The sequence below is a fragment of the Stegodyphus dumicola genome, chromosome 3, assembly GCF_044657685.1.
Source record: "Stegodyphus dumicola isolate Sdum_Otavi_A_Nest chromosome 3, ASM4465768v1".
Taxonomy (NCBI): Eukaryota; Metazoa; Arthropoda; class Arachnida; order Araneae; family Eresidae; genus Stegodyphus; species Stegodyphus dumicola.
Window position 1 is genome coordinate 70252103 of NC_140770.1, and position 24726 is coordinate 70276828.

At 36.5% G+C, this 24726-nt stretch overlaps 1 protein-coding gene across 1 annotated transcript in view; it reads left to right on the forward strand.

Annotated features, from left to right (window-relative positions):
- Positions 1 to 24726, forward strand: part of LOC146998025 (uncharacterized) — a 305224-nt gene that overhangs the window by 31168 nt on the left and 249330 nt on the right. Inside the window, exon 2 of the mRNA XM_085812349.1 lies at positions 17360 to 17494. Within this exon, the coding sequence (XP_085668475.1) occupies positions 17360 to 17494 (135 nt within the window). The remainder of the gene's footprint in view (positions 1 to 17359; positions 17495 to 24726) is intronic.

Sequence of the window (24726 nt, forward strand, 5' to 3'; positions counted from 1 at the left end):
GGGAGTATCCATCCACGTGATCTAAGAACACAGTTACAAGAAAAGGTTCCCCTTAGTGAGATCCCAGTTGTCGTCAACGCTATCAAACCGGCTCCAAAAGGCGGACTAGAAGTTTTTTGTAATACAAACGAGGAGGTACTCAAGTTACAGGAGCACATCAAAAAAGCTGAGGTCCAGGCAGAGGTTCGTCTCAGGCAAAAGAGGCAGCCGAGAATAGCCATCCATAATGTTCCAGAACATGTTAAACCAGAACAGCTCATCGCTGAGCTCAGCGCAACAGCAGGTCTATCAGCAAGAGTATACAAACCCCTGTTCCGACTTAAAGAGCGCCGAGCAAACAGAGTCAAATGGGTTCTCGAGTGTACCACGGAGAGCTTTGGAATCGCCATCAACATCAGACGTCTGTTTACAGCATGGCAGGCTCATACTATCACGGAGTTCTTGGGAATCCGTAGATGTTATAGATGCCAGCAATTCGGGCACTCCCAGGATCTCTGCCGCAGCAAGAAACAGTTCTGTGCCTTCTGCGCTGGGTCGCACAACACCAAAGTCTGTCAAGCAGAGTCACCAGCCTGTATCAACTGCGGGGACTGTAACTACCGCAACGGCACCTCCTACTACTTTGAACATCCGGCATACCACCCGGAATGACCGATGTACCAGAGAGCCGTCTACAACACACGCTGCAACACACAATACTAAAGCTATAACATCACAGCAGCCTACCAATGCTATGTTACTACCTAATGCGTCTGAAGAAAGCAACACTTTCTCACAAGAGATCCTATCGACAAATATCGACAACCCAGTCAACCTGATTCTAACTCATTCTTCAGCAGGCTCCATAAAATGCACGCAAATTAACCTCCAGCGGGCAGAAGCAGCTAATACTCAACTAGTGCAGCATGTCCTCGATCATGAGATAGATATCATTCTTCTCCAAGAGCCTTACTGCAGAAATGGCGCAATAGCCTGCCTACCACTCTCATGGAAGATCTTCCAGCGGAAAGCGCAACTTAACGAACTACCCCCGAGAGCGGCGATCATTTGTTGTAATCCACAATGGTCCCCACTCATTATCAAGCAGGCACGAGATCATGTTGCAATTCTTCTGAATTATAATAACTCCCAGATTATCCTATCATCCGTCTACAGCTCTCCACCAGAAGACATCAGCAATGCAGTAGATAGTATAGCAGAAATACATAGAAAACATACTACCATTCCTCACGTAATAAGTGGAGAGCTAAATGCGCACAACGTCATTTGGGGATACCCAGATACCTCACCGAAAGGAACAGCGTTAGAAGAATTTATAATGACAGCCAATCTACAGTTAATAAATACTCAGAATGCCCCACCGACGTTTGACAACTCATACAACAAAGGATGGCCTGATTTAACAATAGCTACAAGTAACATAGCCAACAATATAAGAGATTGGAGCGTCACAGACGACGAGAGTTGCTCTGATCATAAATATATCCACTTTGCAATTAATACCGACACAAGCATCACTATCCTTAAGCGCTACAAGATCCCAGGCAATAAACTGCGTGCATTAACAAAGGCTTTCTCGGATACCCTACAGAGTGAAGAAGAAGTAATAGACCAAATAAACAGCCCAGAGGAATTGGACACTTATTCAGATCATGTCCTCAATACATTGCGATGTATTTGCGACAAGCTCCTGAAGACTCGCACTGCTAAACGCATACAAGGCATATGCTGGTGGACTAAGGAACTACGCCAATTACGGCAAAAGTGCAGAGCCCTAAGACGGCGTCTCCGAGGTGTAATGGACGAAGCCACCAAAATGGCATTGCTGACCAAATTCCGCAGGGAAAGAGCGCATTATAAAAAATGCATACTACGAGCCAAAGTCAATAGCTGGCGGAAATTTTGCACAGCTAATACCAACGTCTATGGAATCCTGCATAAACTAGCTACAAATAAAGTTTACAACCCTGATCAGCTTTATGCCCAATCAGCCAATAACTTAGACAACACCAATCTTGCAGAAACCACAGCATCTGCTATCCTTAATGCAATCTTCCTAGCAGATAACCCGGATGATGACTCAACAGAACAACAGAAGATACGGGACAACCATTCCATTCCTAACACACCAGACGACATACCCTTCGACTCAGCTGAAATACAGCAAATCTTCCGTTTTCTTCCCATAAAAAAGGCTCCGGGACCAGACGGTCTAGATTATGCAACAATAAAGGTGGCTTACACATCCCGCCCTACCTTCTTCGAGAAATATTTCGGCAAGCTCTTAAAACACCAGATCTTCCCTACTGCTTTCAAAAAAGAAGAAGTGGTCCTGTTCCTGAAGAAGCAGAGATCCCCAGATGACCCAAGCTCGTTTCGGCCAATTTGCCTACTTTCGTCTCTGGGAAAAATTTATGAAAAATTACTGGTAAACAGACTTAAATTCCATCTCCAGCAGACCAACTTCCTCAGCCCACGGCAATACGGGTTCCGAACTGGCTTGTCAACCACGCATGCCCTGAGTCATCTTAAAGATAGCATAGAACGAAATAGAGGCAGAAATCTTCACACGGCATTCATATCCCTGGACCTGCAAAGCGCCTTTGACACCCTCTGGTGGCCTGCTATAAAGCAAGTACTTAGAGAGGCACAATGTCCCAAAAACATCTTTAACATCATCACGGACTATCTACATGCACGTAGCCTCATAGTAGCCAACAACAATGGCCTCACTATCAAGCGGCAGGAAAGAGGGTGTCCACAGGGCTCTTGCGCCGGTCCGTTGCTCTGGATAATCACCTTTAACTCCATACTACAACATGAATGGCCTTTGCACACAGACATCATAGCATACGCCGACGATGTAGCTCTTCTGGTGTCTGGCCGCACAAGAGATGAACTGGAACGGAATGCCACAGAAACCTGCTCGATATTCACGGACCTATGCAATAAACTTAAGTTAATCATCTCTCGACAAAAGTCCGCAGCCATCGTAATTCCACGTCCTGGCACAAATCCCACAAGACGTCCATGTATAAAGCTACTGGGCAAGAACTTAAAAATAACGAAGACGATTAAATATCTAGGAGTCATTTGGGATCAAAGACTCACCTGGTTACCGCACCTCCAAGAAATACGTACAAAAACATCGACCATCGCAAGGAAAGCCAGGCAATTTCAAGGGAGAAATTGGGGACAAAACCCCCATATCAGGAAACTATTGTATCTAACAGTGGCAGAGAGAATAATTCTATACGCAGCAGTCATATGGGCACAACCAATGAGCAGCCGAAAGACCAAGCTACTGACCACAATTCAACGGCCGTTTGCATTAAATATCTGCGGAGGTTATCGCACAACAGCGTCCAGCGCCGCCACGATACTTGCAGGCCTGCTGCCATTACACATAAAGGCAGAGGCAGAGGCTACCTATGTACGAATCACCCATCACCGACAAGAAGCCACATATGCAGGAATTACGTTCAGAACAACAGACTATGAACTCCCTGGCAGTGTGCAACACATCCACCCTGCCATCAAAGGTAGAGGGATCCATGTCAAAATCCAACATCAGCAATCGCACTCCAGACAACGCACTTCCTCTGCGATTACACAACTGTTCACTGATGGATCAAAACATGATCAGGGAGTGGGCTGCGCGTTTGCTCACTACGAACATGGCACACTAGTAAAGGAATGGAAAGGACATCTCACTAACAGCAATAGTATCTTCCAAGCAGAGGCACTAGCAATATTGAATGCGCTACTACATGCCCTCAACCTTTCCCTTACCAATGCGACTTTTTACACGGACAGCATGTCAGTGCTACACGCACTCAGGGATCATCACCACACTTCACCCATCATCATAGATATACAGCAACTTTTACGCAATATTCATCAAGCCCGCTTTAACATGGTATGGGTGAAAGGACACTCCGACAACGAAGGGAATGACGTCGCAGACCGTCTGGCTAATGAGGCTGCCAACAACATCCACGCTCAAACTATAAGAGCCCCTACCCCCGTCTCACACCTCAAGAAAACTCTGCGTAATATCTGTAAAGAAAAGTGGCAAGAAGAATGGAATAGTTGCGACACAGGGAGAAGGACGTATAACTTCCTACCAAAGGTAGACACGGAACGTCTTATAACAATAGCCCCACTGACACAGTACATAACGGGTCATGGCCCATTTCCATCTTATTTTATGCGTCATGGCATCTCAGCATCTGACAATTGTGTCTGTGGCATGCTAGGTTCTCCCGAGCACTACCTATTTGACTGCGGTCTAACAACAAACCACCACTTACCACATCCAACGAATGATAGAACACTTTACTATCGTTTCATAATCAAACACCCGCCAGCTATAAGGAGTATCTGCGCAGTTGTACAGCAAATCAACGCCCTAGGGCAAGACATTTGCGAGCCATAGTAGCATGGTACTGCAGACAATGTACTCAACGATTAGATATTCGCAGTATGTACACATTCTGTAATACACATTCCACATTCAATTTCGAGCCTCGTGTTAACATCCGCTTTCAATAGCCACCAACTTGCAGAAATAATGTTACTGACATGTTTATCAGTGTAAAGCACTGGGCACCCAATGGAATGATGTGTTATCGTAAATCGAAATATATAATATCCGTACAATGCACGAATGTAGTGTATGCAACGAAATATGTAATTCATGCAACAGAAGCCCCTAATGAAAGTATGTACATTATGTATTACGTGAACTGAGCACATTTCCGCACAGCGCTACTGCTTTACGCACACGTTACTATGTCTCATATGTTTCTTCTGTGTGTAATATTTGCATTTATGTGCTCTACGTGTTTCCATATGTATTCTATGTGTCATGATATGTATTCTCGTGTGTGTTTTTATGTCTTTATGTTACGTAATAACGAGTGTGTTTTTATGCTTTTACGTTTAATTTTGTATATCTATGTGTTTCAGCTTATATGAGTGTTTTAGTGTTTTAATGCTATCTATTATATTCTTTTTTTAAGTTACTTTGTGTTATTAACAACGTCCTATGTAAAAACTACCCGACATCTAGCACCTGTATGGCCATGTAAACTCCCGGTGCAACCTCACGGGGCTCCAGCGAGTTGCTTCTTCGAGATAGTGGAGGACGTGGGACATATGCCTGTTTACCTATGTTATACGCCAGGCGTCCCCGTCCTCCGTCACCTGTCACCTGCCTATTTCTTGCCGTATCCGAGCTTTTAAGCGCCTGATCAATTAGCTTTTGCACATCTTTTTGTTTAAACTCCTGCTCTCTTTGTTGCACAAAGAATAATTTATCTAAAGGCGTAATTAATTTTCGGCCTAAGAATAATTCTGCTGGAGTTTTTCCCGTAGTATCATGATGTGCCGTTCTTAAAGCATAAGCTAATTTATTTATGTAGCCATCCCAGCGCTTGTGATGTGTGCTCACGTAACTGCGAATTATTTTTACTATGTTTTTATTAACTCTTTCTGCTATGTTAGCCTGTGGTCTATACGGAACCATTTTGATATGGCATATGCCAAGTCCATTGCATATGTTTTCAAATATTTGACTAATGAATTGTTTTCCGTTATCGCTAATGACTTTTATCGGTGCACCGTATTTTAAAATGTATCTGTGTAAGAATGCATCTGCGACTGTTTTGGCTGACGCGCGTTTAAGTGGAACAATTTCTGTCCATTTTGAAAAATGATCTACTATTACTAAAAGAAAACGATTTTTATTTAACTCGCTCTGGGGGAAGGGACCAAGGAGATCTATGCCTAAAATTTCATTCGGAAATGTAGCGCGAATGCTATTTAAGTACCCGGCCGGGCTGTAATTAATATCATTTATTAACTGACATTGATTGCAGGACCTGACATACGCCGTTACTATTTTGTATAATTGCGGGAAATATACCGCCTCGCGTACCCTTTTTATAGTCTTTCTGACCCCTAGGTGGCCGGCTGTTTTTGCTTCGTGCAACTCCTTCAAAATGCTTAATCGAAGCGAGGCTGGGATGACTGGCTTATACTCAAGATTTTCGTTTGTTGTTTTCGTATAAAATAATAAATTATCTATTATTTCATAGTTTTTTGCTCTATTTCTTATCGCATCGATATCTGTGTGCTCGAAGCTTTCGGGGTCTTTCAAATAAGCATAGATATTTCCAAATTCAGGATCAGCTTTCAGTTCAGTAATAACCGTATCTCTAGAATCTAAAATTTTTGAAGTCAACACAGCGCATTTAAGTTCATTTCCTTCATCGTCCAGTTTTATACGAGAATGTGCGTCAGCTACATTGTTTTCCTTACCCGGTTTATATTTTATTGTGATATTATATTCTTGGAGTTTTAAAGCCCACCTTATTAACCTGGGCGTTAGATTTTTTCCCGAGTAAAGTCTACCAACAGCCGCATGATCCGAAAAGACTGTTACTGGCGATTTGCCGAAATAAACTCGAAATTTGCGTACAGCCATTAATACGGCTAATGTTTCTCTTTCTGTAGCTGTATAATTCCTTTGAGTCTGATTCAACGTTTTACTAAAAAATGCCAGAGAATGGTTATTTTGCATAAGAACCGCACCCACCGCATAGTCTGACGCATCTGCTGCAATTTCCAGGTTTTCGTCCCCCTCCGGGAATTTTAAAACAGGGGCATTAATAAGCGCTTCTTTTAATCTTTCAAAAGCTGTGTTAGCTTCCGCTGTCCACGTAAACTTACCCTTTTTTCTGTTGATTACTAAGAGTGGTTCAACAATATTAACGAAATCTTTTATGAAAGATCGATAGTAAGAACATAACCCAAGGAAGGAAGAAAGTTTCTTGGCGGTGTTGGGCGGTGGGAAATTCTTAATAGCTTTTATTTTTGAATCTTGCGTTTCTATACCCTTTTGCGAAATTTTATAACCGAGATATTTAAGTTCCTTAGTTGCGAACTTGCATTTTGAGGCGTTAATTGTAAGACCGGCCTCTTTTAATAATTTAAAAACTTGTTCTAAATCATTAATATGTTGTTCCAACGTACTACTCGTTATAATTATATCATCTAGATAAATTAAAGTTGATTTTCCTAGGACAGGCTTTAGAACAATGTCCATAGCTCTCTGGAATGTTGATGGGGCCCCACACAATCCAAAAGGCATGCGTAAAATTGCATAAGTGCCCGATTTTGTTATAAACGCGGTTTTATGTATATCTTCGGGTCTCATAGCTATTTGATAGTAGCCAGACGTTAAGTCCAAAGTAGACATATATCTTGTCGATTTGATCTGTCTAATGATCTCGTCTATAACCGGCAAAGGGTAAACTGGAAATTTGGTAATACTAATTAGTTTTCTGTAATCAATAGCAAACCTCCAAGCCCTTTTATCCGAAGGAGGAAACTCGTTCTTTTTCCTACATAGTACGACTGGACTCGCGTACTCACTATTTATGGGCGTTATTATTTTATTCTTTAACATCTCCTGAATATGTTCTTCGATGATTAAGTCTTTTTGTTTGTCATAACGGTATGGCTTAGTCCTACAAGGTTTTTCGGCATTTAATTGAATCTTGTGCGTCACTATTTGGCAGTTTCCTGGTTTTTCTGAAAACAAATGAGAAACATTACTCACCACTTGCTGTATTGCTTTCCTTTCATGGTCATTCAGATGGCTAAGGTCCAATTGCGGTGTCTCCACAGGTTCCACCACCCTCTGGTCCATCTCCAACACCACGGAACTATCTTGAAAATTTAATTTGGCCCTCGCGGCCCTTAAAAAGTCCATACCTAAAATAAGAGAATGTTGCAGATCTTTCACCACAAAAATTAATACTTTGAGACTTTCCTCTTTTACCTGTAAGTTTAATGATAATTTCCCGATGCAGTGACATGTTTTTCCTTGCGCCGCTATAATTTCCGTATTTTTGGTTTTAAATAGTCGTACCCTATAAAAATTCTTTTTGAAGAAATTTTCACTCATAAAATTTCCTTCTGCTCCTGTATCGATGAGGGCTTCTATTGGTACATCGCCAACCAGGACTTGTATAATTGGTAGCTGTGAGTTTTTTACGATGACCGTATTTAAATGTCTATTTGAGGGTTTTTTTAAAACTTCCGGGGTCTGGACCCTCCCTTTCACAGGCCCCTCTACTCGTTTAAAGCTTTCCTTTCAATCTGTGTCTTCTGGGTACGCGGATGCTTATTTTCAAATTTTCTTTTTGGGCCTTGACCTTCGAGTTTCGATGCGTTAGCTTGATAGCTTTTTCCCCCATAAGAGCGATTTCCATTTCTGGTTTCCTTCTTTGATGATTTCCTTCGGGTACTTTGAGAATATGTTTCCCCTCTCGCTTTTTCCGCTATTCTGCGATTTTGAAACTTCACCGCCAATTCGAAAAGTTCCTGCAATGTGCTTGGGTTTCTAATTTCAAAGTAGTCTTGAACAGCGGGTAACAATCTTGGTAATATTATTTCAATAATCTCCGCGTCGGGTTTCTTTCCATACAGCATATCCGTTAGCTTGATTTTTCGTAGAATAAAGTCCGTCAATTCTGCTGTATCCCGTTGATAGAAACTATATAGCTCGGCTTCCAGCCGTGCGCGATCTTTCACTATGGGGAAGGCCTTTACTAACGATTTTTTGAAATTTTCAAATATATATGTCTGGCTTCCAATTTCCCCTAATAAAAATTTGCCTATGTTTTTCCACTATAGCGCGGCCTGTCCTCTTAGTGCTGATGTGGCGATGGCAACTTTTTGTCTTTCAGGCACAGGGTTGAGCTGAAAGTGGTTTTCTAGACCTTCTAGAAATACCGCCACCGAATTTTTTCCGTCGAAATGGACGTTTGGCTTGATTGATGCTCTCAAAGTCTGGACCAGGTATCCAAATCCTTCTAACTGGCTTGTCATTTCTTGGTGTTGTCCAGCGGCTTCCATCCAGTTTTCGGCCATTTCAGTTCGATAATTGTTCGGGCGCCAATGTAACGTTGCGCGCCTCCAACTTGCACGCAACCAAGAGGTGACTGTGAAAACTGTATAAAACACAGAGTCTTGTGAAGGGTTTAAGTCCCTTTTTATTCAACGTAATAAATTACAATTGCGTGCTCTTGACGCTCACAGACTGTGCCAACTCGGCAGTCAAATAAAAATAATAACCTGAAAAGAAACTAAAGACAAGACTCTAACTACGAGGCTCTCTAAAATAACTAACTCACCGCGTTTTGCAATACCGCTGCTAATTCCGCAGACTTGAAGCTCACTTGAACGATTAACACTACTTCCCGCCAAGCACATAGGCCGAAACGCGGGGTTCTTCAATTTCTCGCTAACTACCTCCGCGCTCGTGAAGTAAGAATATCCCACACCGAACTTGTTTCCTTCTATTTAAATCATAATACTTCCGCTGATAATTTGAATCCTTGCGCGTTCTACTAAAATTTACATATTCTGGCATTGGCAGTTCCAGGAGAAAGTAAGGCTTGACAGGAAAGATAGTTTAAACTTAAAATAAATGTTAGTTAAAATAAATATAAACCCTACAAACTGCATTTTTAAAAGTTTTTTCAGAGTAGATATTACCTATTACGGAACGCATTTTAAAAAATATCTTTAGTAAGGAGAAGTGCAATTTACTAACGAAAACCTCTTTTGAGATAGCCCATATCAAAATTTAAATTTCAGATACATTTATCGAAATGTGTCACGTTAACAAATTTGTTACAATTTTAAATCCTGTCTTACTGATTCCTTTTCTAAACCAAAATAATAAATCTATGAATAATTGCTCAAGAGATATTTAATCATTCTGAATCGCCCTTTATATACAAAGCCATAGCTGTAAATACACAGGCAGATATACAGATGGAATTTTATTTTGAATTCAAACAATAATATATTGTTGCGAATAGAAGGAATTCACATATACGATAATAGGTTAATAAAATTTATTCTTATTAAAAGAAATATAACAGAATTTTCCTTAGAGATATTCGTACAAGTATTCACAATATCACGAAGTAATAATCAGTTGTTATACTTCAAACTACTAAAAACTTTAAAATACAATGCAATGCAAAGCGTATATCTAAAGATCTAAGTTCTGTTTATCTCAGTTCGCGCGAAACTACAATTCGCAACAACAGTAACTAAGCAACTCAGCTGAGATGTTTTCTCTCTGTTTTTTTTTTAATAGCTTTCAAGCGGTCGCGAGAAATTTCTAGTAATTTCTGTTTCTCGAGATTTCGAAAAGAGTGTAATTACGGTTACAGCTAACATAATGGTCAACTATCGTACATTTATTCAGTTCCAATACAAATTAACGAGATATCAATTTATTCAATGTTAGATGCACGTGCTCCTGTAATTTTACTTTTCTGGCATAACTTTATCTTAAAATTGTCTCGTGCTGCATTGCATGGGAAAGCACAGCAATTTTAATTATAATTATACTAAAATTAGCTATCTAAATACAAAATTCGTAACAATATTTATATTACAGATAATTTGTTTAACTTTGTCTTACTTATCGCCAAAATAATTCTGAACTGCAGCTCCTGTCATACACTGAAACCCAGGAATATACCCATTATGCACATAAATCTAAGATCTAATGAAACTTTGGAACAGTTCAATATTAGTTTGCAGCTGAACAAATTTCGAGACACCTATAATGCATCCTCTTTAAACAAATAAGTTTTGGAAAATCCGCTGCTTCCCCAAGGAATTTATCTGCAATATTCATGATAATTATCTTTAATTCCTTGTCCAACTCTGCAAACTATTCTGTGAGGTTACATTAAGCCATTATTTAAACTCTGTATTTCAGATAAGCAGGTAATAGGTATAATGGTTGGTGATGTCAGGTTTAATTAACAGAATTAGCCCGTAAAGGGTTTTGGATCGAATTTGTATACGATGAAACAACTCGAAAGAATGACGTTTCTCAGATTACCATTATAACATGAGAGATTTACCTTTAAAATTTTAACTTATTAAAAGCATTGAAGTGAAGATAGAAGTGTAATTAACTTACGGTGCGCATGTCATGTTAATTGAAAGGTATGATTTTAAACTGAATTATTGCTTTAGAAGCATGTCACCGATTTTTCACTAATAACCTTCAAAACTGAAAGCTATCTGAAAGCACTCAGAGAAGTAGAAACTAAAGAATTGTTAATGAAAATTATTAAAATTATTGCTGTTAATATGGCACATTAGCAATATTTTAAGTAAAAAAATACTTGTAAAGAAATATCGTTTTGAGACTGGAGATAAAACAACATTATTAATTCAATTAATAAATTTCTATTCATACGAATACCTTTTTCGTATGAATATCGTAACCCATTACGGTTGAAATACCAGTGCCAACTTTAGAAATGTCGATATTGCTTTAACTGAATTTTTAAATATTTTCGTGTTAAGTATTGAATAAAAATGAATATTAAAAGCCACCAGGAATATTTAGCTGCATTTTTCGGTTACGCTGCTATACTGTATACATTATAATTACAGTGTTTAAATACTGTTTAATAAGTACACAAATACAAAAAATCCTATAGTAACTTTTAAACGTCAAAGATAGCATAAGCACATGTCGTTGCAAGGAACAAACATTATAAGGTATTTCTGCCGCCTTCTTAGCCTGCCTTTGTGGTGTAATGGTCAGTACACTCGGCGCGTATTCGAAAGGTCCGTAGTTCAAATCCCGAATCATTTTAATCTCTCCTACTTTCAAAACAGTGGCTTCCGATGACTCTACAGTGACGTCCGAACTAAAAAATTGGTGGTGGTTCTCCACCACCCGAATTTGGCGATTGGATCCCCTAATCCCCAGTTTATAAGGATACAACATTATGTTCCATCTACAGAAATCGTGTTTGCGTTTATCGAGAAGTAACTGAAATTTTTTATGAAGAAAGTTATCTGTTTCAGCGGATATAAAAGAAAGAAACCGGTGAAAATTATGGTTAAATTGTAATGTCGATGAATCTCATTTTTTGATGAATTTATTTCAGAAAATACACTTGCGACAGTTTAAGGACATGATTTCATCATCTAAAGATGGTGCTGTTCATCGAAATTATGGCTTAAAAGAATATGGGAATGATGCCTAACTACAGATCTAAAACGAGTACTAAAACGCTACGTATTGTCAGGGTGTTTGAGCGCTATATTATATTTATCAGAAGCTTCTAGTTAGCTCCTCATGGTGTTTGTCACTATAATCAAAAATTTTCCATAAATTTTTATACTACTTCCTGATAAGCTACTTCCTGATATAATTTATAATACTTCCTGATAAGCGATTTCAAATATTGTGCAGATACTGTTTGTGGATGACAATAGAATGTAGTTAAGCAAAGTTTTCAAATTTCGACTTAGAATATTTTAAGTTTATGTTGAAACAATTTTTTGCACTTATTTTCATTTAACAAACTAATGAAATTTATATGAAAATTTTAACATAACTTGAGAATTTTTAGTGAATTTTTAAGACTGCTCGCTCTATCTATCTGTTTGACGTCTACTATTTCAAAATTTCAACATCAAAATTTTTTTTTCTTGCCGAGCTTTAATATTTTCATAGATTATTAAAAAATATCTTCGCCTTTCTTTAAAACAAGAAGATAAAAATATTTATCGTGCGATTTCCTACACTTTAAAAAAAATATGCTACGAAGCAGATTCGGGAATTATGGGTTTTGGACTGTTTCTCGGGCATCGTTTGATTTCGAGGGATGATATCAAATGGTCACGCTATTTTTCTTGATCCTGTTTAGATTTCTCCGAAATTGATTTTCTTGTAAAAATTTATCCCCTTACTAGAAAGAAGTAAAACTTGTTATATAAGTCTTCTGCCACTATAAATGCTATTTCTCCCCCCATTTTTACAGATAGATTTCGCATTTACAGTTCATTTCATCTTATTAATCCTAAAAACATTTTAAGAATTTATTAGAGTTTAAAATTATTTGCATTGAAATCTACCACGTCATTTAAAATTTTTTTGCAATTTTCTTAGAATTTAATTTTTAAAGCTGATTCTTAATTTTATTCTGGTGTGTAATATTATTTTCTTTTATGGAACTTTTATATTCTATCTTTGTTACATAGTTTTGAAATTTTTGAAGATTATAAAACTAGCTTTTAACCCTGTTTTTTAAAACAAAAGTGATTTAAAAATTTTTATGCCTTCATTCCCCTAATTGTCAATGCCAGAATATTTAAATTAGATAGCGCGCGTGAAGTAATGCAAATTCTACCTCGAGGAGAAAAAGTTTAAATGCTGAGTTCTAGAAGGGAAAGTGACAAAGTTTGGGCAATCACCGTCACCTCTGTAGCATGAGCTTCTACATCTGCAGTTATTGCTGGTTTCGTCGCACCGTAGCTATTACTTCGCTGCCATTAGATTTCGACGCGGTTTTAAGTAACAGGAGTTTTTGAGCCCTGTAGCGTAATTTATACTACTTGTTAATATCTTCGAATTTTTATTTTAGTTCTTGTTATTTGAGTTAACGCCCGAACGAGTCGTAGTGTGTTAGCGTCAAGTCGACACATTGTGAATTTTAAAGAGTTTAATAAAGGGTATTTAACACTTCTCCTGTGTACTTACTACACATGCTGCGGCTGTCACCTTAGAAGATAGACAAGTGGTTCTTACAGTGTGCTAAAGCGATTTTTTCGCATTGTTGCGCGCGTACGGGTTCGTAATAAATTGAATGAACATTTCGATGAAAAGTGAATAAAATGAACTAAATCTAGAAATATAATTTTCCTTCTAGTTTAAACTAACAAAGACTAAATAATTCTATTTAAAACATTCACCTACAATTTTACGTCATGAATAATGAAAGCGTGGGCGTCTAAAGAAATTATAATCGATATTAATCGAATTACACTGTTTTTTTAAATGAAGCTTTTTAAATCTATCAAGGGCGCCCCAAAAAACTGTAGATGAATTTTGTAAAGAGAATTATCTAATCTTTTGTCTCATTAAACTCTCATTAATTACTTTTATTCTTTTAGTTGACTTATGATTATATGAATTTTAAATAAAAGCTTCTTTTATAAAAACTTTCATAAACTTCGTACACTCTGAATATATAGATATTGCTACTAGATAATATGCAACCATACTTGGACATCTACTATCTAGATTTGGCTCAAGAAACACTTATCCGAGTTTCCGACCAACCAGGCCCCCCCCCCAGCGGCCGAGTAGCAAATTCGCTGAATGATGGTAGTTTGGCCTGGGGTTTGAATCCCGGTGAATGGGCTGGCTGCATGAGCTTTTTCATAGTTCTTCCCTTGTGTAACGTGTATGCAAACCATTTCCCCAAGAAAGTTCCCCGCGAAGGCATCGCTCCCGCTTAGGAAGATAGCCCTCAAGTGCTTTGCCGCAATAAACTAAAAACAAAACAAAACAAAACACACACACACACACACACACACAAAAAAAAAAAAAAAAAAAAGAAAGAAAGAAAGAAATCCGACTAACCAGTGGTTTTTTAAAATTTCAAGATTTAAGACATTTAAATCTTTCTAGCACATTGCTCAACCAAACGTCATATTCGTGATTCCTGCACTGACACTTCATGCAGCTGCTAAAAGAGTTGCAATACACCCAGCATGTAATTAGATAAACAAGGTTTTAACGTAGAGCTAGATGACACGATTTTGCATACGCTACGGTGTATTCAAATTGCCAAACCTGAAAGCATAGGCTAAGAGAATCACGTATTTTGTCATAAAAATACATTCTGATAATCAACTAATGTGCGTCATATTTGGTAGCAACAAAAGCGTAAATTTCCATTTTGATTACAACTCGTTTTCATAAATATATAATATGTACATCAGTGTCTACACACTTTGTACGCCATTCATATTTACACCAAACCATATCAGGAATATTTCATTTATTTCAGAGCCTGTACCGTTAGTGGATGAAAATAAAATGTTCTAGCCCACGCATTTTCTTTCGTTCTTATTCGTATAAGTTAACATTCTACTTTCACGTAAAGAGTGCAGATTCAATAAATATTTCATATCCATTTTGTCTCTGCCATAATCATTCAGATAAATAATCCTGACTGAAACTAAAAACACCATGAAAATCTTAACTTAACGTGAGGAGATCTCATCAGAACCAGACATTTTGTCGTTTATTTATTGGATGCAGACACGCAATGAAAGGGCTGTAGTAAATCCTTCTCTTATTGCGGGAAACAAAAGAACTTTTTATTACTCTTTCGCTTTGACGCGTCATTGGCGATCAAAAGTTTCGCCAGAAACTCATTTAAGTGATAAAAGAGTCGGAGAAGTTGAAAGTATTACAATAGAACACAAAACATTCGGACTAACTTGGAACCATAATTAACCAAAAATTCAAAATATCTGGATAATGTGTTTATTCCTCTATAGACTGAAAAGATATTTGCTGTAATATAAATGGAAAGAATATCGCTTTTTCATTTATTATACTTTATTTCATTAAAAATTATTCAGTAGGAAACATTTTTATATCATTTAAAAAATATAAAATGCATTTTATTTGGGCAAACGGTATTGCTCATTTGATTAACCTAGTTAAGGTAAAATAAGTAAAGAAATAAAATATTATTTATGGAGATACTGAAATTGTACACACTTTGACCTACAATGGAGAAGTAATAGCTGAAATTGTTGGCGATTATGAGTGGCAGTATGGTACATTCACATTTCAAATCTACCAATACTTTCTCGATTTACATAAAAGAAAGACGAATTTCTCGTCTTTTGCGAAGAAACTTTTTGAAGTTTCACCAAGAGACTCGTCTGTTTGGATTTCTGAGAAACGTGTTAGGAGAGGGGTATGACAAATCGGTACTTCTTTCTTTTAAAAGCGTTCACGGAGATAGGACTCTCTTCGTAGCTAATTAACAGAATAAGCTGCTATTTGCAACAGCTGACCTGACAGATAAAGTAACTAACAACGCTGGCTGCTGTACGCATGAGCCCGGGTTCGAATACTGGAGAAGACATGGATGTTTGTAAGTGTATTGTGTCTGTGCGGCATGGGACCGCTCAAAATATTGGCTTGCCGAAAGTCTTCTTAAATGGTTTGGTGATGAGAAAAGAGAGATGGTAGATCTTCGACCTGTTCTCCAGGATGTTCTCTATCAAAATAAGGGGATATACAGTTAGTGCCGTGGGATTATATCTGTACGACTAATGGAGAAATTCTGGTATTTCGTCCACTTATACCTGAACCTGTACTATTTAAATTAAACTGACGGCTCAGGCCTGTCGGCTTTACTGTAAACGCCAAATTCCTAAACGCAGTAGACGATGACATTATTTTAAGCATAAACTTTAAAACATACACTCATGTTTCTGCGAGTAAATCGAAGACACATAAGACGGCCAAAATAATGACTTTTTCATTTTTTTAGGAAAGTGGAAATCCTGTTCACTAGTTCATGAATCGAGTAATCTTTATTCTGTTCATCGCCTCCTCATTCTCTCCCAGAACGGCGTTTAAAACGACGGGGTGGTTAACCGTCTTGTCCACTAGACTAATTGGCAGGGGCTGCTAATCAAAAACAATTTTGCATTACATGAGTTTATCACAAGATTGATAAATACATCTGAGTAAACCATTGACGCTAATGACTTTAGGTATTATTGTCGCTAATAATGTTTTAGCAAATTCTGTGTAATCCAACCACAGAGAAGCCTACTACAGATAACGGTTAAAGGACAGAGTTGGAGAGAACAGGTTCCTTTCCTTATAAACGGGATTTACTGCCATGGACGAGTGTACTCATCCATGGAAGTCAAAAGGTTAAATTGTAAAATTTCTCTCTCCTAAGATAGTGAAGTTTTATTTCAAAATTTGAGGGGCATGTCAGATATTTCTTCATACCTAGAAAATCAGATATTTGTTCATACCTAGAAAAAATCAGATATATCTTCATACCTAGAAAATCAGATATTTCTTCATACCTAGAAAAAATCAGATATTTCTTCATACCTAGAAAATCAGATATTTCTTCATGCCTAAAACCCAGAATGTGCTTTTAATGGAAGAATTAAGAAAAGGAAGGCTGTCTTCGTGGAGGACATTTTAAGGGAAAATGTCTCGTGTTCACGTTACACATGAAGAAAACCGCCAAACTAACAATGCAGCCAGCCCGTTTGTTTGGGGTCGAACTCCAAGTATTCAAACCACTTAGCCACTGATGGGTTAGTTTGGTTTTGCTTATACGATTATAGCAAAGAAATCGAAGGATATAAAAAATGTTCCATTATTTCACTTACTTGAAAATAATATATTTTGCATAACATTACTCAAAATTCACTCTGTGAATTTTGGTATCCCTAGAATATTCCGGTCGGCATCCCCAGAATATCCACAGCCGGAAAGGAAGTCGACAGGCATACGGAACAAGTCCAGCAGCGAAGATTTCCAATGCACACGGAAGCACAGCGAAGGCCACGGAGGAGGATAAGACTTCAGGTACAGCGATAATTCCTTCCAAGTCTGTGAGGAGTTTGATGTTAGTTTATGCTACTAAAGAAAGCCAAACGCTTTATCCTTAATGCATATCTTTATTTCAAACATTATTCTAAAATAATTGTCGCTATTTGGTTCAAAATTACTACTAAACATAAATGCAGAAATTAGATATTAGATGTTTATAATTTAAATGCCATCGATACAGGGATCTGACGCATTAATTAGGGGCTTAATATAGGCTGAATAAATATGATAAATGCTTTGAGAGTTCTCATAAGGATGGCTATCTTGATCATGCTTTTTCTAATGAAATTCTTGCATTTGAAACTTACACACATGAAACAGCTATGCAGCCAACAAAAATCCGCATATAAATTTCTTAGAAATAAATATGGTCGTGTATATTTGTAAACAGAAGACATATAAATTTAGGTATGGTCCTTATTTTATTCATGCCAAAATTTTCAAGAATATAATTTCCGTCTACTAGTAATTATGTGAGAAAAGAACAGGATATAAAATACACAAGAAAGAAATCAGAAACTAATTAAAACTTAACTATAGGGATTTGCATTCAAAAACTTCTCCTCTCCTAACTAACGTTCGCATATTTCATTAAAATTTTGTCGGTTTTCTTGCATTGCATTTTAAAGAAATGCTTTTCCAAACTGCTGAGAAGATGAGAAATAGTCGCCAATAGCAACCGAAAGCTTTTGCTTTTGTGTTGCCAGATTCTTTACAATTTTCTTTCTCCAAGCTATGTTCTGTCGTCGAAATTTGAATTCCGATACCGATTACTTTTCTGCTCCTCGCTTTATTATGTCGATTCCTTAGTGTATTGAATGGTGACATTCATTTCAATCGGCTTTTCAAATCTCGGAACTCATTCCAAGGCAGTGAAGCATGCATCACTATAAAAATAATTTTAATTGATTTTGCTTTCATTCGTTTTACTGCTTTTACCGAATGTTGCAGCAGCTTCTACTTTTGCGAGTTAAATTTTATGCTTGAATTGGATGGCGTGACAACTAATATTTCTGAAGGAGAAAGAACATACTTACCGAGGGTTGCGCTGGCTGTTACATTCAACACGAATATCGTATATTACATTTCTTTCATGTTTACACGATCTGGATTCATTTTCTGGCCAATTTTATTTTCTTTACTTCGAGAAAATGTTAAAGGGAGAAAAACTCAAGCTATTACCAAAATCTTTATTTCAATGAGTAGCTAACACGTTATTGGTAGGCGATACGTTTGGCTGATTACTATGTACATTCGCGAATTTTTCAATTTCAGAGATAGGTGGATCTGTTTATAAGCGTCGATGAACCAAAAATTTACATTTAAATATTGATTTACCCTCTGAATTTAGTGAAAAGTCGGTGAGGTCTGGCATGTTAAACTCACTCGATATATTATGCACATCTGGAAAGACTTAATCTACATCATCTTGCGCAGATAAAGGTATTTTATAGTTTTATGCCCTTCTGACTAATTGCTGATTAATTGTAGAGTATTATGATCTAGTTTTTATATTTAGCATTATTACTTTAGATTGCGAAATAAATAAATAAGAATTAGAATATTTCCTTGCGATTAAGTACCTTAAGAGATTAATGCTTTCGTGGAATGAATTTAAGGAAAATCTTTCATAGTTTTGGGACCACAAGTGGCTGAGTGAATAAAACTAATAATCAATGATGGTTCGATCAGGATTCATGTCCTGGTTAACTCTTTCACAGCGAAGTCGCCCGAAAGCCTGCGTCCATTATTTACCTCGTGCTTTAAACTATCATGTCAGTGCATGACTGGTTTCAGGAATTATTAAATGAAATGTCAGTCATCTTTTTGAAGCTATTAAAGTAGCTTTCTGATTTGAATGCATCTTCCCTCTCCTTTGTTTACTTTCAACGCTCTAGCACATTTTACTCCTTCCTCAGATAGGAGAAATGTCTTGCATGTCTTGCTGCTGTTCTGTCGCTTCATTTCAAAATGTTCAAAAGACATCAGATATTAACGCAAGAAGAAAGAAATGCCATGTTGTACTTTTTACTCAAAATTAAAGCTATCAGATATTAAAATCGATTATTTTAAGAAATATAAACTACCAAATCATTAAAAATAATGAGGAGAAACATAGAAAACTATTGATGCTCGCAGTTGCAATCCTGTCGTAAGGGAAAACTGTAAACAATGAATGAAACCACACAAAGTTTCCCAAGAGAGAAGTAAATAATTCACTTAAGTAGGTTATTATTAACGCTGGGTAGTATTCTACTTGGCAGGAGGGAAAGAGATCCATTCCAGCAGAAATTCGTATGCACGGCATTTAATGGGCTTCAGACGAACAATTTTGACCTCTGTCAATGCGAAAGAGTTAACAGATTGGCTGTGTGGAAAGTTGCCATTTTTTCATGTGTAGCGTGAATATAAGACTGTTTTCTTTCTAGAGTCCTTCACGTCCTCTTTGGAAGATAGCCTTTATATACTTTCCCAAAATCAGATAATCTTCTCATGGTTTACTTGTACGTCACAAATTCTACAACATATACCCAGTAAGTTAAAATACCAGGAAAAGAATCCCAGTCAAAATATTAATGTTTTTCGAGGCTTTAAGCTGTTGGTGAGATAAAAATAAATAATATATGCTTACTTAAATTCATAAGATCTTAATTTTAAACTCTGAAAAATCAAACAATGCATGGTACTTAGATCTGCTCTGTCTTACCTGCAGAGCGATTTAAAGAAATATTTTTTATGATTACTAGACCTTAAGGATTCAATAAATCCTAAAAAGGGAAGTTTTTGAGAAATGTGTAATGTTTTTAATTAAAAGTAAATTTCATATAAAGACAATGAAATTCGAAAATGAAATTTTGAAAATCAAAAACAATTCAAAGCCGTTAAGATTTCCTTAGATTTCTCAAGTTTAAATGTTTACTCATTTTATAAGGTATTTCTCCCGCCTTACTAGAGTGCCTTCGTGGTGCAGTGGTTCTGCACGCTGGGCGGGTATTCCAGAGGTCCATGATTCAATTCCCGGCGAAGGCGTTGCTAATTTTTCATCCTGCCTGCTTCCCAAAAAAACACTTAATGTCTTTACAACTTGATCTGTAATCTTATCTGTTTCAGACATTTTTCAAGCTGAAGGTATTTTTAAAGTTAATCTACAGTTAGTCAGTACTGCTTTAATATTTCATCGAATCCCTCTAACTGATTCGCAATAATAGATCACATACCTTCAATACTGCTGTGAACGCAATACAATCAAAAATAGTATTCAAATTATCAAACATCTTTAATATGCTAACTTTAGGCAAGTTCAAAGATTAATTAAGAAACAGCATCTACTACATTACTGCATCAAGACTTGATGTAAATTATCGAAGTCGTTACGAGACTTCAATTTTAAATACTTCTTCAGACATCTTACTGATAATCCGTTACAAATTGCCGTAATATACTAAAGTGGTTTTACAGAGGCAAATCAATTCTTACTGAAATTCAAATTTTGTAAAATCTAGAGAATATTTTAGAATTAGAAATAAAATTTATTATGTATCTTTTTCAATAATAGTATAGCTTCTATTTTACTGACTAAATTTTTAAAATTTCTTTAATGATCTTTATTCTCATAAATGATAAATACTATTTAAAGAAAATATTTTTCTTTCCAAATTTATTCAAAATTTTACAGTCTCAGGGGGCTAACATATTAGAAGAAAGCAAAGGCTATCTGCCTTAGAAGGAATTACGTTAGTGAATACTTTTAATGTGGATATTTATTTGTATGTTACATTTGGAGAAAGCCGTGAAAATTCTTGCAGTATCAACAATTATCAACAATTGAAAAGTTGTTTAAGTGCGGCTAAGCCTAATTTTTTTACTACAGCAGCCATATTTGTTTAGCAGTTTCTGCATCTTCAACGTCTTTTTTCCGAGTGGGACTAAAAGTAAACTTTCAGTTTTTTGCACCGAAAAATCTGCCTTGTACGCTGGCTGCATTGCTTGTTTTTGCGTAGAAACTCTAATTTTGATTGTAAAAATTTCTTTTTTTAATTGTCTTAACCGTATTTGGTGTTTCATATTTTTCAAATTTTAACAAAAACATTGTGAGGTTTTATGTATTTTTGACTTGTCTCGAAGTGAGAACTGAATTTATTGAATGATAAATATATCCCTAATGAAATTCGAGAAAATAAGTTTAAATGAAATGCAGGAAAAATGCTTATAATTTAATTTTCCGTACAAGGAAGTCATGAGGTGTACACATCAGATTTTTTATTTAAACAGCATAAGTTCTACTTAAACGAAATATTGTTTAAAAAATACTTACAAACTCTCTTTTGTTGAAAAATTCTAATGGATTATTATTTGAGAATGTAACGAGAAATTACTTTACTAGTTTAAATAATATATAACTAATTTAAATATTTAAAAAACGAAACAAAACTTTATATATGTAATAAACTTGTACGTGGCATGACACCCATTCATGTAATGGACTGTATTATCTGAGAAAATACCTACATTTTTTTTTTTTTTTTTTTTTGTTAAAAACGAAGTTGAATCTTGAACAGACTTAGGTAAGCAAACTATTCTGAGAAGCATCAACGTATAATTTTCTACTTTAAAATGTGCTTAGATCAACTTACGTTCTTTGGTTCAAAATGCCAATCAAATTCTATAGAAAATGTAAACAAAGTTTAAGTAATTTGGTCCCACGAAGTACCCCATCCATTTTCCAATTTGAATAACTATTCAAAGTTATTACGTTTTACCACTGACCTCATATCTGCATCATTCTTAGTCTGAAATGATAAGAATTATTAAAAGAAAACGTTGAAAATGTTATTAAAATTTAGCGCATTAACTCACTCACTCATAATTTATGAAATTCCCTGCTGTTCGTTCAAACTGCGACACGATGAATGGGGGTAGTTAGCAAACCTATGAAAACAATAGCGGCCGTTAAACAGCTAAACAGGGAGTCAAACAAGCTTTGGATGGCATTCTGAGACATTGCTGTTCATGTGGCTTCAAGCCTCTACTAGAGATCTACTATCGTATTGGCTTGTGAATATTGTTACATTATGCTCTTTTCAACTACTAACTAGAAGTTTTCAGTTGCTGCGAAATTTAGTAAAAGTTTTAGCTAAGGAAGAATGAACACTTTATGTACAGAGGAAATGTAAGACAGCGTGGGCATACGGTCTAAAATTGTTCTGTTGAAATGTAGCATGATGAAGGCGGGGAATGTATGGAGTAGCCGCGGGCGTTGAAACTTCAATAATTTAATAATGGCTGGTTAAATTACCGGATATACAGACTAGAAGTGAACGTGGTTGGTTTTCAATGAAATCCTAAATCAATCTAGATGTTGAGCTGTTCTGATGATAAAAAATACAAGCTTCCAGAGTTTCATTCTGTTGGTGCTTACATCAAGATATTGTAAGCAAAAGCAAAATTCCTCAAATGTGGTCACGCTGTCAATGCATCCATGTGCGCCACTGAATGCATGATATATTCAGTCATGTGTATGTTATAGGGTCAATGAAAGTCCTAGCAACAGTCAACTTACTGGCAATTCCTAGTGTTTCAGATGTTATCGTATCACACGTGAGGATATTTAATGCTGTAAAACGTAGCCTGGCATATCCTTCCTGACTCAAAATATGTGACATGGATGTTTGATATGTAGCAGCGATGCGGACAAGGTGTCTGTAGTCTTCTTCCGTACACTTTGATTACATAATATCGCAGCAATCATTCTATCTTCATCAATGCAAGTAGCAGCTGTGCAAATACGATAGTCAGCAGAACCATAAAGCTACAACTTGCCCGCCGATGGGTTTTGAAAAGTGCTAGTACGTGTTTCTTATTCCATTAAAAGTAATAAAACTACTGTAGAATTCTCCACCGTGTAATTCTAGGTTGAAAGTGAAGAATCTTAAGAACTAGTAACCGAATAATCGCCTGAGTTCCTGTACAGGAAACAACAAGTAAGAAGGGTGAAATAATCCTTTATTATTCCAATTAAAGTTTACCAGAACTCCGTCTTGGAGTAGTACAATAAAGCCGACACTTGGGCTTGAACTTAAGAGACGAAGAATTAAACTAAACTAATCTTAACTAAAGAGATATAGCTGAAGCTATCAAAATTCTAACAGAGTTGGCCCTTAACGCTAATTGACTGTTAAGCTATCAAGGGCCTAAAGTACGGCCGAGCGTAATAATAGCTTACGAGAGAATAGCCTAAAAAGGCGGACGCGTGCAGCCAGAATATCCAGTATTTCTCTCACTAAGACTATAGAACTTCGCGGTTAAGTACCGCTCTTCCTCATTAGCATTCAGACGCGATTCCAAAACTACGTTCTGGCCGGAAGTGGTAAGTTGAAGTAAGAATCGATAGGAAAGGAAGTTTAACTCAAAATTTAACTGTTAATAAAATTAACATAATTTTTACACGGCATCCAACACGAAAAAGATCGATTCGCGATTTTCCAGTGACAAATCACTATTTTCTGTCTGTAATTTTATCTTGCTTCGAAATATTATTCTTTCCTGTAAAGAGCGCGCGCCGTGAAATGCTAATCATTTACTTGTGCCACTATGCGCTACCTTTCTTGCAAATTTTAAATTTGTTTTGCACTTTTTCCTCTTATAGCAGTTTTAACTGTCAGCAATAACCTTTTAATATCAAGAATTCTAAAAACTTTGAAAATTAAAACTATTATTTATATTATTACTGAATTTTATGTCAAAATTAACTATATTTGGCCATCTTCCGTTCCCGTTCAAATTCCAAAATACTATTTAGTCTCATAATATTAATATTTAACGCATATAAAGCAAATAGGAATTAATTAAATGCGCCTTGAAATGTTCTAAAAACTTTTCAATGTCTGGAATGCGAGTACTTTAAAAATACCATTTTTCAATTTTAAAAGTTGAAGTTCCCGTCAATTTCATTTCCATCTGTTATTGTATTAAATTTACAAAATATATAAAATATATAACTTGAAGATTTTTGCAAATTATATAATTGCAATGCGGTATGAATGGTCTTAATGCGTTTAGAATTAAATATTGATCGGGAATAAAAGAAAAGCAAAATATTTGTAAAATTTCGACGATCAGTTCAAAATTAATTCACACTTAAAATACCAGTTTCTAGTCAGAGATAACACTGGCTAATGGGTGAGTAAACATAATTAATGAATACTTGC